This window comes from Diabrotica undecimpunctata, chromosome 4 (genome assembly GCF_040954645.1).
Source record: "Diabrotica undecimpunctata isolate CICGRU chromosome 4, icDiaUnde3, whole genome shotgun sequence".
NCBI classification, from domain to species: Eukaryota; Metazoa; Arthropoda; class Insecta; order Coleoptera; family Chrysomelidae; genus Diabrotica; species Diabrotica undecimpunctata.
In genome coordinates, this window is record NC_092806.1 from 30719771 (window position 1) to 30734875 (window position 15105).

At 36.7% G+C, this 15105-nt stretch overlaps 2 protein-coding genes across 2 annotated transcripts; one reads left to right on the forward strand and one right to left on the reverse strand.

Annotated features, from left to right (window-relative positions):
• The first annotated feature begins 492 nt into the window (after positions 1 to 492).
• Tbce (Tubulin-binding cofactor E) lies at positions 493 to 13865 on the forward strand. The gene is made up of 7 exons (XM_072529261.1): positions 493 to 977; positions 2897 to 3100; positions 3414 to 3593; positions 3664 to 4060; positions 12001 to 12132; positions 12222 to 12375; positions 13525 to 13865. Exons 1-7 carry the CDS (start codon positions 787 to 789, stop codon positions 13821 to 13823), a joined length of 1557 nt encoding a protein of 518 aa, XP_072385362.1. The 5' UTR covers positions 493 to 786; the 3' UTR covers positions 13824 to 13865.
• A 643-nt stretch (positions 13866 to 14508) lies between these two features.
• LOC140438607 (uncharacterized) lies at positions 14509 to 15078 on the reverse strand. The gene has a single exon (XM_072528268.1). It carries the CDS (start codon positions 15076 to 15078, stop codon positions 14509 to 14511), a length of 570 nt encoding a protein of 189 aa, XP_072384369.1.
• Between the last annotated feature and the right edge of the window lie 27 nt (positions 15079 to 15105).

Below are 15105 nucleotides of genomic sequence, written 5' to 3' on the forward strand. Positions count from 1 at the left end.
GATAGAAATAGTCAATTTTGGTATTAAGAATATAATACAAGATTTACAATATTTAGTAAAAGATTTGTTTCAATAAACAAATTATGTTTTATTTGATTTCGTCATATAAACAAATGTAATGGATATTATGTGTATATGAGATTAAGTCACAATTAATTGTAATGAAAATTACATTTTATAAATGTTTAAAAAGTAAAAAGCGCCAAAACAAATACATTGTAGGTTCTAATAACAACTTCCTACTTTAAAAAATTTTAAACCGATTTCTGGAGTGTAAGTAGAAACATCAAAACAATTATAATTTTTTTATTAAAATCAATTGTGGAATTGTGGCCTAATCCAATATATATTATAAGACAAATATATAAAACAGTTTCCGAAACTGTTCTTAATGCAATTACTATTTTTGTTGGGAATAAGCCACAATTTAATTTTAAAATAAGTTTATTTTTGACGTTTCGATTTCTGAAGTGGAAATCAAGACGTCAAAAATCAACTTATTTTAAACTTAAATTGTGGCTTATTCCCAACTAAAATAGTAATTGCACTAACGAAATAGAGTTAAAAAAATAATATTTGCATATAAATTGCTATATTTTTATTAACATCTGTCAAAACAGAAAAATTTTTATGCCTACATATTCATACAAGGTCATGTGGTTTGCAAAATAAGAGAATGAGGTTAAGTTAAATTTTCCTGGAGCTAGTTGTCAAAAAGTCAAAATATATTACTCATTGTATATTTCTGCAGAATTTAAGTCGACAAATTAATTTGTTTTTAATGTCATGGTCGCCCAGACATCAGATACAGAGTATAAAGTAGGAAAGAGAATTGAGTGCAATGGTAATTTTGGAAGTATAAAATATGTAGGTCCTGTAGAAGATTATCCTGGAAACTGGCTGGGTATTGATTGGGATGATAAAGACCGTGGTAAACATAATGGAACCGTGAATGGAATTCGGTACTTCTATACAAGGTAAAAATCTAAACCAAATTTCTTTTTCAATAGACAATCAAATTCTTGTATCCATTGTTGAATCAGTAGCTCATAAAGGTCCCCTTGTATTTGTTTTCAGAGCACTGAAAATATCAAATTATCTTTAATTCAGTATACATTTTTTGAACATAAGATTTGTAGTATGAAGTAATTAAACAGAAGTGAGAATATATTTTCAGTAACTGGAAAAAATTTAGAGTGGTGGAATAGTAGTCTACTATTTAATGATTCAGTAATAAATTAATATTTCTGTTTTGCCTGTTGAAAGGATCTTAATGCATAATAACATGGTTTGTATGGTAATGTATGCTGTATTTGTTGGAAACCTTTTGCACTTTCAATCTCGTCCCAGATATACACGTTCCTTGTATAGTGTATCCCTGGTTGGTCTCAAATAGTGAGATTTTTACCAGAATTTCCTCGAAACTGGTGATAAAGAAATTATAGCCAGCTTATTAATAGTATACTTAAATGCAGCAAGACAGCAAATGTGGGTTTTAGAAGACCTAAACTTCCAAACATCAAGTTTGAAGGAGTGACCTCCAGTAAAAAATGCTTACAAAAACGTCTAGATATTTTAAAAATATCCAAAGGTCAAGATCAACTTAGCCTGAATAAAATGTGTACCTTGGGTAAAACCAGGGGTAGTTATAGACAGTTTTTTAAAGTTGTTTTGTTGTTATAAGCGGTCATACTGCAGCCAATTGGTTTATTGCATCTTCTATTCATTTAAACTTCTAGCTCAGGATTTAGTGTTAACAACTACGTATGTAGCTGAGACCTACAGCATTACATGACCCCCAAAGCACTCTGCTGGCTTAGTTAAATTAAAAATTGAACATTTTCTGGTATCTGCTGGGATAGAACCCGAGCTGTCCAGCTTGCTAATACATAGCCACTAACCTAAACTTGTTCTTTCCTTAGTATAAATGTCATTTTTTTTCCTTAGTTTGTATGTTATAATTTTTTTCATCTTTATCAAATTTGTGCCATTGAGTACTATTGCATTGTTACCAATGGTGAATATTAGTATGACTGTCGCCTACGAAGGTATATATAACAAAAATACAAGAATACTACTTTGTGTGCTGCTTGGATGTATCCTTGTTTGATACTATTTTCTTTTATATGTGCATTTTCTAACTTGCTCATATACTTACGCCATTTAAGGACTAACCTTATACTTGTAAAATTATGAATATTAATAATATGGATGTCCTAAATGTAGCAACACAGAGAGTTCCAGTTTTGTTCCAAATATTGTACAAGAAACATGTTTTCAGACAGTTCACTTTTTAATGAAGAACAAGCATGGCTTTTTCAATGTCTCTAGGCATCCAAGAAAAAAAGAAGAAGAAAATACTGGGTTAGCCCAACTAACAGCAAGGGAGCAGAAGTTGAAGGAGAATTTAATAATCTTTTTTTTTTGAATTGCTTGAATATGAAGGATAATTAATTTACATTAGTAAAAATAATGAAAAACTGGAGTTCATGTGTTCTTTTTCTTTCTGTTATTGTCATTGACCACTACAGTCTGACTGTAATAGTATGTGTTATTACATTTATGAAAGTTCACATTAAAAAGAACTCTGAACCCAAAATATCTCACCATACTCTGTATCACTCTGAAGATTAACTATCTGAGAACATATTTCACACACAATGTTCAGAACCAAACTGGAACACATGTATTTGACCTAGGCATGTGTGGCCTCGGAACTACAAAAACAAATGCAGCACAACAGTAAAATTGGATCTCCCGACCTTTTGTCTATGCACACTTTTAATGCTTTTAATGACTCAATACTTAGTACACACTTATGTCAATTCATAAGTCGTTGTGTACAATAATTTAATCAATTTTAATTGTTTTATTTTACTATAATATTTTTATTTAGGTACCCAAAGTCAGGATCTTTAGTAAGAAAAGAGAAAGTAAACTTAGGCCAAAAATTAATTGATTCTGTGAGAACAAGGTATGGATTTATAGATAATGAAGATTCAGCTAAGAAAAAAAAAGAAGAAATGATGAAATTTCAACAGATGATAAATGCGCCATTTTTAGAATTTGTTGGTTTTGATGAAGTTGCTGAAAAACAAAGGTAAGTAATATTTGATAGTAAGTAATAGTATTTGATTTATTCTGTATATTTAATGAAGATTTCCTGCTTTCGTGTACAATCCTTTTTAAATGGATGTTTACTCTTTGCAGCTTCGCATTCAACTAAAGGCCCTGTCTTTTTGATTTCACATGTTTGAAACCTACTCTGATTTCAGCTGAACCTGTTAGAGTGTGTTTCTGACAATAACTTTGTCAAGATGTTCCCAAGCTCAGCAAATCAACTATATAAATTTTTTCTAAATATGCTATATAAGAATGCTAATGCTAGGTCTAATGAAATAATATTATTTTAGAAATTTCCAGTCACTAGAAGTTGTAAATGTAAGACTTCAGAATGTAAGCATCATTGGAGACTTGATGAATTTATGTCCAAATGTTAGAGAGATTGATATATCAAAAAATCTATTATCAAGTTGGAATGACATTTTCAGTATTTGCTCACAACTAAGACATCTGTATTGGATAAATTTAAGGTAATACATTATTGATTTAGAGTATAATTAAAAAAATTAAGGTATAATAATGTCTTGTTTTATTTTTCAGTGAAAATTTGTTATCTATGCCAGATAACACAGATAAACATGTATATCCTAATATAACTGTATTAGTTTGTGGTTCCATGGAACTGACCTTTGAAGATGTTACAACGATTTCAGCAATTTTCCCAAACGTTGAGGAGCTAAGAGTGCCTTATAACCATATAACCAATTTAACAATTCGATCCGATCATAATTTTAGGAGGTTGAAATATTTGGACTTGGAGGGTAACGACATAAGACATTGGTCAGAAATTAACAAGTTATCTGTAATAAAAACGTTAGAACATATGACTATAGAAAATATAAAATTAGAAAGTATCAGATTTGAAGAAAATTTAATACCAGTGAGTTGTTTTAATAATCTGGAAACACTCAACTTGAATGACAACTTAATATCAGAGGTGAGAATTCGTTATAGTAGGTTTGTATGACTTTTTTAAAATCATAATTTTATCGAATCAGTTTGTTGAAATAATTGCGCAGCTGATGGAAATTATTGAAACTATCTATTATATAAAAATGAATCCCTGTTTCTTTAAGTCATGCTATAACTTGAGAACGACTTTACCGATTTCATTAATTTTTTTAAAGTTTTCTAATACTGTGTAGAAGGTTCTTACAAAAAGAAAATTGCACAGAAAATTGAAAAAATTCAGAAAACTTAATAATTATTTAAATTTGCGCGAATAACTATTTCGCGTTTGACAGTTACTGCAATTAAAATGTACAGTGATAGTAGTGCAGTGATAAGTATCCCAGCCTGTCATGTGGGACCGGAGTTCGATTCCCTTCCAGGGAAAATTTTATTGTTTTTTTAAATCATTAACTTTTTATCTTTTATTAGTTTAAATCTTATAAATGATTAAACAATCAAATTAAAATGAAATAAAAGCAACTTAAATGGTAAAAAAAATATAATGAAATTGCAAAATCAATTACTATTTTAATGGGAATAAGCTACAATTGAGGTTTAAAATAAGTTTTTTATCATCATCATAATTACCCATCATCCTGCGGATTTATCACGTCCATTGCTGGACACGGGCATCCCTTAAACTCCTCCATTCGTTACGATTTTGTGCTCTTATTTCCAATTTTTGGTGATACGCCTGATGTCGTAAGTCCAACGTGTATGTGGTCTACTACGTTTGTCTACTCTTGGCCTCCAATTTGTAATTTTGCTCGTCCATCGTGAGTCGTGCATTCTCGCTACATGGCCTGCCCAGTTCCATTTCAGTTCCGCTATGCGTTCCACAACATCAGAAATACTCGTCCTTCTTCGCAGATCTTCGTTTCTTATTCAGTCCCGCAACGTCACTCCCAGCATAGACTGTTCCATTCGTCTCTGTGACCCTCAATTTCGAAGCTGTAGTCTTGGTTAGTAATTTGTCTTTGGATTTCGCATGTTTGGTTATACAATGTCAACTACACAGTGAAGACCCAACAAGAAGAGAAGTGTCAGATGCGATCCTAAAACTCAAAGACAATAAAGCCCCAGGAATCGATGACATCTGTTCGGAAATGTATAAAAAAGGTGGTGATCAACTTTTTGCAGCAATCCATAAACTAATAGTACTTATATGGCAGAATGAACGGGTACCAGAAGAGTGGCTGAAGAGAATAATATGTCCATTGCATAAAAAGGGGGATCAACTGGAGTGTAAGAACTATAGAGGCATTACTCTGTTAGCATCTGCGTATAAGATCTTCGGCAATGTATTATCTGAAAGACTTAAACATTTTACAAAGGATATTGTTGGTCAATATCAATGCGGATTTACTGCTGGAAAGTCAACTACACATCAAATTCAAGCACATAGGCAGATTCTAGAAAAGTCACTAGAATATAACATAGAAACACACCATCTCTTCGTTGACTTCAAAGCAGCCTATGACAGTGTGAAAAGAACTGCATTATATAATGCAATGATAGACTTTGGGATCCCACCTAAGTTAGTTAAGTTGACCCACCTAACAATGCAAAACGTAAGCTCATGCGTTAGAATTGAAGGAGAAAACTCTACGTTCTTTGACATTAATAATGGTCTAAGACAGGGGGACGCGTTGGCGTGTCTGCTCGTTAATATTGCCTTGTAAAAGGCAATCAGACAATTAAATATTAGAATGAATGGAACTATTTTTAATAGATCGACGGAAATTCTCGCATTCGCTGACGATATAGTTATAGTGGGCAGAAGTATGAGAGACATGGTGCAGTGTTTTACAAGGCTTGCGGACGCAGCAAGTGAATTAGGACTTGTGGTAAACGAGGAAAAAACCAAATATATGTTGGTTTCTAAAAACCCTCGAAATATCCAAGAAATAATTCAAATTAACAACCATACCTTTGAGCAAGTCAAAGAATTTACATATCTTGGATCGCTAGTAAACGCAACAAACACGACAAGCGACGAAATAAAAAGACGCATAGCAATAGCAAACAGAACTGTTCACGGCCTCCGGAGACATTTAAAAAATAAAAATATAAAACGTGCACTAAAGCTTAATATATACAGGACCTTAATAAGACCAGTTTTGATATATGGGGCTGAAACGTGGATCTTATCTCAAAATGATAAAAGACTTCTTGGTATTTTTGAGAGAAAAATTCTTAGAAAGATTTTTGGGGCCGTAAATGAAAATGGGCTATGGCGTCGAAGATACAACTTTGAACTGTATCAGTTATACACCGATCCAGATATTGTGAAGTTTGTTAAAGTGCAGAGACTTAGATGGGCTGGACACATTGCTAGGATGTCAGATCACGAATACACGAAGAGATTAACATTTTCACAACCAGAGGGCACAAGAAGCAGAAGACGACCACGAATGAGATGGATTGATGATGTGGAAGAAGACCTACAGATTCTAGGGGTTAGAAGATGGAGGGAAGTTGCCAGGAATCGACAGGAGTGGCGACTTCTTTGTGAGCAGGCCAAGATCCACAACGGATTGTCGAGCCACTTATGATGATGATGTTTGGTTATCCCTACTGATTCTTATTTCATGACCCAAAGACGTATATTTCTCCACCAGTTCTACCACTTTGTCTTGAATAGTTAAATGGTTATTAGGGACCATATTTGTCATATACTTAGTTTTGGTTCATTCTAAGGCCCACCTTCGAACATGCAAAGTCCAATTCATTTAACATATATGTGGCTTCTCCTAAATTATCTGTAATAAGTACAATGTCATCTGTGAAATGGAGATGGTTAAGCTTTTCGCCATCTATTATTACTGCTCTGTGGTCCCAATTTACCATCTTAAAGGCATACTCTAATGCCGTTATGAATAATTTCGGTGACAATGTATCTCCTTGCCTTATCCCACATTTTATTTTTATTGGTCGGGTTTTATCGTGTATATTAACAGTCATAGTGGCATTTTTGTAAATATTGTAAATAAATTCACTATACCTATGGTCAATCCTACTGACATTCATTGCTTCTTTAACGTTATGTATTTCGATCGTGTCGAACGCGTTGTGAAAATCTATGAAACAAGATGTTTGTTATCATAATTTGACTGGTATCCTGCCTGCTCTCTCGATTGGTAGAAAGTTTATTATACCGTGAAATAAATCATCATATTTTTTTTATTAAACTGTCTAAAAAATTGATTTTTGATTTGGTAGAAAGTTCAGCCATGTAAAAGTAAAAGAGCAATCTCAACAAATTAACAAAATAGATATAAACCAAACATGTAAATAGCAAAATCAAACATGTAAATAAAAACAAAACAGGTTTTAAACAAATATTCTTAGAATATGTGTAATACCTTTATAACTGGGTAAAGTTGGAAGTGTGAATTTCGTTTTAATTTAAATGATACTCAAATTAAATAGTGAAAATGAACAAAATGTTAAGACATTACCTCAGCTATGATCATATCATGATATGTAGGTGTGATAACTTAATATCTTATAAAATATACCTACATATATAGCTGAACAAAAAGTATAGTAATTATCAATTGATTACTAGAGCACTGAACATACAAAATTTAAACATTTAATCAAATTGTACAAAATAAGTTTTAACACTTCCACTGAACACTAAAAAGTTTTTTATTTTTATTGTATAATATATCATTTACCTCTGAATCCATTGTAGCATTGAATCATCGAAAAATTCAGCATATTGTGAGGAACTTCCTTCATCAAAACAATGGAATAATAAATGAGATGACTTACGGTTTGAAGTTCTTGTCGTTTTCTCTGCTTACCACCACTTATGCAAAATATACTGCTTTCTCTGCTTACCACCAACTTATGCAAAATAGACTGTGGCTGATTTTTTTTCCATCTTTAAAGAGAAGAAGGAAAACAACACCCTGTTACCCAACACAGGTAGTGTTGGGTTCCTAAATACCCTAACGAAGCTGTGCCAGGACGAGATGCACGAGGGATTTAGACCTTTGACACTTCGTCCCGTCACCACTAAGCGACGGTCGGCGTCCAACTAAAAACCTCTCCTTTGTCACATCAGACATCAGGATGGAAGGGCCGGTTAAGGCAAACACCTCTCCTGATGCCCTGCTATCACCCGATTCCCATTCTTTCTCCGACACATTCATCGAGGAAACCACACCCACACGAACCACCAAAGGCTTTCAACCCCCTGCCTTAGCGAGGCTGCATATCTCTCGCGTCGTCTGGCTCTCATTCACTCCTATTTCAGTCTGCGACAGTCCGAACCCCACCGAGGTGCTACCCGCTTGTTTTAGAATTCTGTTACGAGTTCCCTCTCCTCTCGTTCTTTTGAAGAGAGCAGCTCCCTGATAAATTTGTGGATCCGTGTCCACCACATTATTTTCTCCACCATTTCTCTCACGGAATCAAACATTCTGCAGTTACACTCTCTTACAAACTTCTCTTTCATCCGCCCAACGCTCACACTCCAACATCGTGTGTGTCACAGTATCCGAGAGACCACAGTAAAGGCACTGATCGGACCAAGCCCTCCTAAACCTGAAAAGGCAGCTGCGGAAGCAGTCGTGGCCTGTGAGCATTTGCGTCAGATAATAATCCAGCTTCACCCAGCTTCGAAGATTCGGGATTAGTGACTTCGTCCACTCCGTCACATCACGTGTTGCCTCCCACTCTTGCTGCCACTGACCGATTGAAACTAATCTCTTAGCCAGTCTTATCTCATTCATCTCTCACACTCCAATGTTCCGCACCCTACGACTATGAATCCTGGCCCTTTCACCTGCCAGCACATGTAAAGGAACTCAGCCGGTGATCACCCAGAGAGCGGCAGCTTACACAGTCCTGTAGGCAAATGCTACCCGCAGGAGACTAGTTCTGTCCACGCCTACTATGAGCCTCTTGTAAGTTGGTATTTCTGCCTCCTCAATCCAGACTGGGGCCGCGTAGAGGACGACAGATTGCACAACACCGTGAAGCGCCCTTCTCCTTTCGGATTTGGGGCCACCGATATTAGGCATTATCCTCCCCAGCGCAGCCATTCTCTCAATAGCTCTGCGGGTCACCCCCCTCAAATGTTTCCCCACCTCCCACCCTAGTGAAGAGTAACTCCCAGATACTTGACGTAGTAAGTCAAATTCAACCCTATCTCTCTTTCTGTAGCCTCTGAGTACTACAGCCTCCGTCTTATCCTCCGCGAGAGAAAGATCATGCTCGCTCATCCAATCCTCAACGAGGACACACGCACGCGTAATCCGAAGCAAGAGTTCATCCCTGTCCCGTGCCGCCACCAGCATAGCAAGGTCATCCGCGAATGCGAAGGGGGTCACACCCTCCTCACAGTGTCGGCCCCAGGGCGGAGCCCTACGGGACCCCAGCCGGTAAATCCACCATCACACCATTTTCCACCACAATCTTCCTCTCGGAAAGATAATCAGCGACCACATTCCTCAGATACCTAGGACAGTTCCTTGCTTCCAAAGAGCTCATTACATGACCCCACTGCAATGTATTAAAAGCATTTCGAACGTCAAAGAAAATCAGGATGACTCATCGATGATCAGCACCAATTCGTGCACGTAGCATTCTTTCATACAACTTTCCGATACAAGGAAGAAGGCAAATAGGACGATATTTTCCTGCCTTTAATTTAGGTAGAAGTACGAGCCTCGAGATTTTCCAGGGATCCGGAAACGACTGCGCGCACATGAATGCTCTTCTTGTCGAGCAGTCGTATTATCTTTAGCTGTAGATTCTGCTCAGGTAGTGGCTTATTCTGATCCACTAATGTCCGGTTTTTCTATTGCATAGTTCAAAACAAAACGTTTGTCAATCTTTATTAAAAAACTCAGGTAATATTCTTAAAATCTCTGTAAGCGGAACAAGGAAAAAACAAACAGTAACTAGTTCTCCCCTTCGAAAACAACTTTCTGCTAAAGTAAACAACCTCGTAGTGGTTTCAACTAGTATTTTAAAACGCAAAAATATATAAACTATATCGATTTTTGTGACCTATTTTGTGAAAAAGAAAATGCTACAATACAATGTAACATTACAGGAAATATTGTTCTGAAGTCTGTTCACTAATGTTTGTATTTTGAGAACGATTTCCGAAGTGGAAATTGAAACGTTAATAAACGTATTTTAACCTTTAATTGTGGCTTATTTCCATTTAAATAGTAATTATTACAGGAAATATAATCACATATTTGATTTGAAATGCGAAGAGAGATCGAACGATATAAACTGTAATGCACAATTACACTCGCGATCATAAAATCCGGGTCACCTTGAAAATCACCGATATTTCATTTTTAACGAGCTTTATCGTAAATAATAATAACACAAATACAAACTAATGCATCTTTCTGAGAATTGTTGCGGTTTCCTTTGTAACAAAGAATTCCAATAGTGCCGATTTCGCGGTAAAGTGCACACTTCCCAAAATGAACGCTACCTGTAACTCCGCTTGTTTTAAATGTCTCGTTTGTACTTCGACTTTCTGTTCAAATACAACGGACAAACGTTTATTATTGCCACCATTAGTGTTTATTAGTGCCATTATTAGTGTTTATTTTTTGACAAAAATGCCTTTGACTGTTGTTGAAACGGCACAAATTGTTGCACTTGTGGAAGACGGTCACACTCAACAGCAAGTCGCAAGAACTGTTGGCGTAAGCCTTTCTACGGTTCAACGATTGCTTCAACGCTTTCAGGAGACAAGTTTGCTAACCAGGCGACCTGGCTCTGGACGAAGAAGAACGACCAAGGCACTAGATGACCGTTTCCTTGTGTTTCAGGCTTTACGAAACCGGACCTCAACTGCGGTTATGCATCAAAATCGTCTAGAGCAAGTAAGAAATCGCAATTTTAGTGTTGCAATAGTCAGAAGAAGACCTCGTTCTTCTTCACTATCTTCTCGGGTAATGGCTAGAGGACCGCCACTTCGCCGGGTGCCTCGAGTTGCACGACTAACTTTTGCTCGACAATACGCGCATTGGGGAATTAACGATTGTAGCAAAGTGTTATTCTCAGATGAATCCCGTTTCTGCCTAACTGGATCCAATGGACGTGTAAGAGTTTGGAGGAGAACCGGTGAACGATTTTCACAAGCTTGCATTGCTCCAAGAATGCCATTTGGTGGAGGCTCGGTCATGGCTTGGGGAGGTATATCTTCCGACTTCCACACAGAATTACCCTTCATCAAAAATGGGTCCCTAACTGCACGAAGGTACATTACGGAGATTCCGGAAGAACATGTTATGCCCAAAATGGCAGGGCTTGGAGAAAACGCCGTTTTTATGCAGGACAACGTGCGACCGCACGTTGCCAGGATCAGTATGTAATACTTGGACGAAGTTGGAAATGGCCAGCTAAGTCTCCGGACCTGAATCCCATCGAACATCTCTAGGACGATTTAAAAAAACGTATTCAAACCCATACACATCCTCCTAACAACGCACAGGAGCTTAAGGATCTGTTAGTGAGAAAGTGGAATAACATACCACAACATGTAATCCGGAGAAAAATTGAGAATATGCCCCGTCGTCTGCAAGAGGTTATTAGAGCCAGGGGAGGCAATACACGATATTGGTCATTGAAATTTCACTGATTTTTTACCACGTTCTGTATTTTCCACTTTTTTTTCGTATGTCTGTTTTATCAACAATTTGATTTGTTTTCTGTTTTTTTCAATAAAAACAATAAAAAACCATTTTTTTCTTTCAAAACAAACATTGATGACAAATAAAAAATACATTAGCCAAAATAAAAGGTTATTACTGCACCAGAGGCAAAAATATTTAAGAAACTTGAAATTTTCAAGATGACCCGGATTTTATGATCGCGAGTGTATTAAATCATGTTACAATTGTAAAATCTTCACTATTATCTATATATTTTTTATTCTAGTGGCGAAGTATAGGAGAGCTTAACAAATTGGAGAAATTTCGCCATCTTAGGCTTTTAAAAAACCCAATATTAGAGACGGAGAATATTGCTACTAGAGAACAAATTATAATAGCTAAAATAGAACACTTACAAGTAGGTATATCACTCTTTTTATCGAAATGTCAAAAAAATTAATGTACCTTTACCGGTAAATGGAAATAAAATATTTAATATTTTTTTAGAGTTTGAATGGAAGACACATCAAAGGTGATGAAAAAAGGGGTGCTGAATACGATTATATTAAGAAGTATGCTTTAGAATGGATGAAAATTGAAAATACAGTAGATAGAGAAAATTTTTTATTAGAACATAATAGGTTTCTTCAATTAATTGAAAGTATGTATTTTTGTATTATTATTTTAGTGTGTTAACACATTTCAGTCATTTTCAATAAGTTTTGAAACGACACTAGGTCATTGGAAATTATGAACTATCCCAAATAAACTTTTAAATTACTTGTAAAAGCACATAAAAATGTTTTATTTTAATGTTTTTATCATCATTCTGGCTTTACAACTTGGTCCTAGTTCGCTGCTTTGATGACGTGGTAATAACAAGTATAACAAGTGGTCGTAGGATTTGTGGTTGCGTGCTTATTTTCAGATACTTCGTTTTGTTGGTGTTTATTATTAAATCCATTTTTGTAGCTGATTCTTTTAATGATACATACGCCTCGTACAGCATTTTCCTTTCTCCCAACAATATTGATATCATCAGCATAGGCAAAGATTTGCACTGATTTATTATATATTGAACCAATAATTCCGCTCAGGTTTTGAAAGAACTTTACTAAAATATCCAGGAACTCGTTCCTGTCCTCCTTGAATCTGAGACAGCACTCCTCCAGTTCCCACATTACTTGCATCTGTATGTAAGATGAACTGGTCTTCTGACAAGTGGATACCCCAAAATTGGTGCTGTGATTAAATGCTTTTTCAAGGTCTCAAAGGCATTTTGGCAGTCTGTATCCCAGCGGTAATCTCTTGCTTCCTGTGTAAGTCACGTTAATGGCTTAGCGATATCTGCAAACTTCTTAATAAACCTCCGGTAGTAAGTACATAGTCCAAGAAAACTTCTCACTTGATGTTTGTCAGTTGGTTCTGGCCATTCCTTAATGGAATCGATTTTTCCCTTATCCACGGCCACTCATTCTTTACTGACTATATGACACAGATAATTGACTTTACCTTGAAATAGCTGGAACTTCTTGGTGGCAGCTCTCAACTCTCGCAAAACTGATGAGATGATTAATATAAACTATCTAATCAATATAAATGGTTCTATATGTCCTACTACCGATAATACATACATAATATCCTACTATTCTCTGATAGGAGAGATTCAATAGGAAGAAACATGTGTGGATAGCGTACACACTATGATAAAAAGTCGTTTGTGCCTTTTAGATGTATGTATATCGTGTATAGATTGTATATTTGTAATAATAATGTTAATAGAAACTCAAACTATATATGTCTATTTCAGTGTATGGTTTGCCGGAAGAGGCTGAACTCATCGTGAAACCAAACATCATTCAAAGCTCCTTGGTGAATTTAATATTTCGATACAACGGCGTAGAAAAGACGAAAAGTTTGCCTGAAAATATTTTAGTTCAGAAGCTCATATTGCTTGTTAAAAAAATGTTTAAATTGAGAGAACGTCCAGTGTTAATATACAGTAGTGCTTTACAGCCAGAAATTAAAATTGAACTATGTGATGAATTCAAAGAACTGCATTATTATTCTGTTCAAGACGGTGATGCTATAATTGTACAAGATTTCTGAAATTAACACCTAATTTAATATATTTTTTATTTTTTCACGCTATACAGTCTTTTATTTTTTTTACTGGTCTTATTTCTGATATGTGTGATTCCCTCACCGCCGCTGAGATGGCTGTCGAGCCCACCACATGTGACACGCTCAACCGCAATCTCAGCCGGATCGAGAACCTACCCACTAAAACCCCTCCGTCCTCTTAACCACGCTTGTGATCTGCGAGTGTCGTCCGGGATTCGCCCTGGTGGCGGCATATCTTCAGTACTACATCCGCCTCACGTCTCGTTAAATATAGCTTCACCGCTGGACTTAACACAACAAACCTTTGTTTTTTCTGACTACAACAGTCGTTCTTCAGTCTCCTTGGACTGGAGCGTCTGTCTAACTAATGCATGGGCTCTTGCCCACGTGTCTTCATCCTCACAATCATTTCACTCACGGAATCGAAACGAACACAATTCCTTCTCTCCAATTCTAATCTATCTCTACTCCATCTTACACATTCCAACAGTGTATATGACACAGTGTCCACCAAATTGCAGTAAGGGCATCTGTTTGTAGCCGCTTTCTTAAACCTGAAGAGGTATAAGCGGAAACACCCATGGCCCGTGAGAACCTGCGACAGGAAATAATCTAAACGCCGGTGTCCACATTCGAGCCACGTCTTTACGTTCGGTATAAGTGACTTGGTTCACTGTGCCACATCTACAGTTGCCTCCCATTCGGCTTGCCACATCTGTATAGATGTGGCTCTCTCTTCACGTTTTGCACTCTCAGTCACACCAGTTTTACGAGCACGATTAAATAAACGGGTCCTCTCGCATGCCAAGATGTGAGAGGACATGCAACCGGTGATGACCCACAATGCTGTTGCAGAAACAGTTCTATAGGCGCTTGCTACGCGTAACAGGCTTGTTCTGTCTGTTCGTGTTCTCTCTCCGCTCCAGACTGGGGCCGCATAAAGAACGATAGATTGCACTACCCCGTGCAGAGCCCTTCTCCTTTCAGGTTTGGGCCCGCCTATGTTGGGCATTATCCCTCCCAGTGCAGCCGCTCTCTCCGTGGCCGTGCACGTCACCACCCGCAAATGCTCGCCCCAACTCCCATTGGTGTGAAGAGTTACTCCCAAGTACTTAACGCACTTTTTTGGAGTGATCTCCGTACTACCGCACTCAAATATAACATTCTCACGTTTCCGTGGTCCCTTGAGGATCACAGCCTCGGTCTTCTCCTCAGCGAGTTTCAGACCGTGCTGACTCATCCAATCTTTTGCAAAGTCACATGCACT

Coding starts and splice junctions, on each gene's coding strand:
- Tbce (XM_072529261.1), top strand. CDS start 787: ATGGTCGCCCAGACATCAGATACAGAGTATAAAGTAGGAAAGAGAATT. Junction 4,061..12,000: donor ATGACAACTTAATATCAGAG/GTGAGAATTCGT, acceptor TTTTTATTCTAG/TGGCGAAGTATAGGAGAGCT. Junction 12,376..13,524: donor GTTTCTTCAATTAATTGAAA/GTATGTATTTTT, acceptor TGTCTATTTCAG/TGTATGGTTTGCCGGAAGAG.
- LOC140438607 (XM_072528268.1), bottom strand. CDS start 15,078: ATGAGTCAGCACGGTCTGAAACTCGCTGAGGAGAAGACCGAGGCTGTG.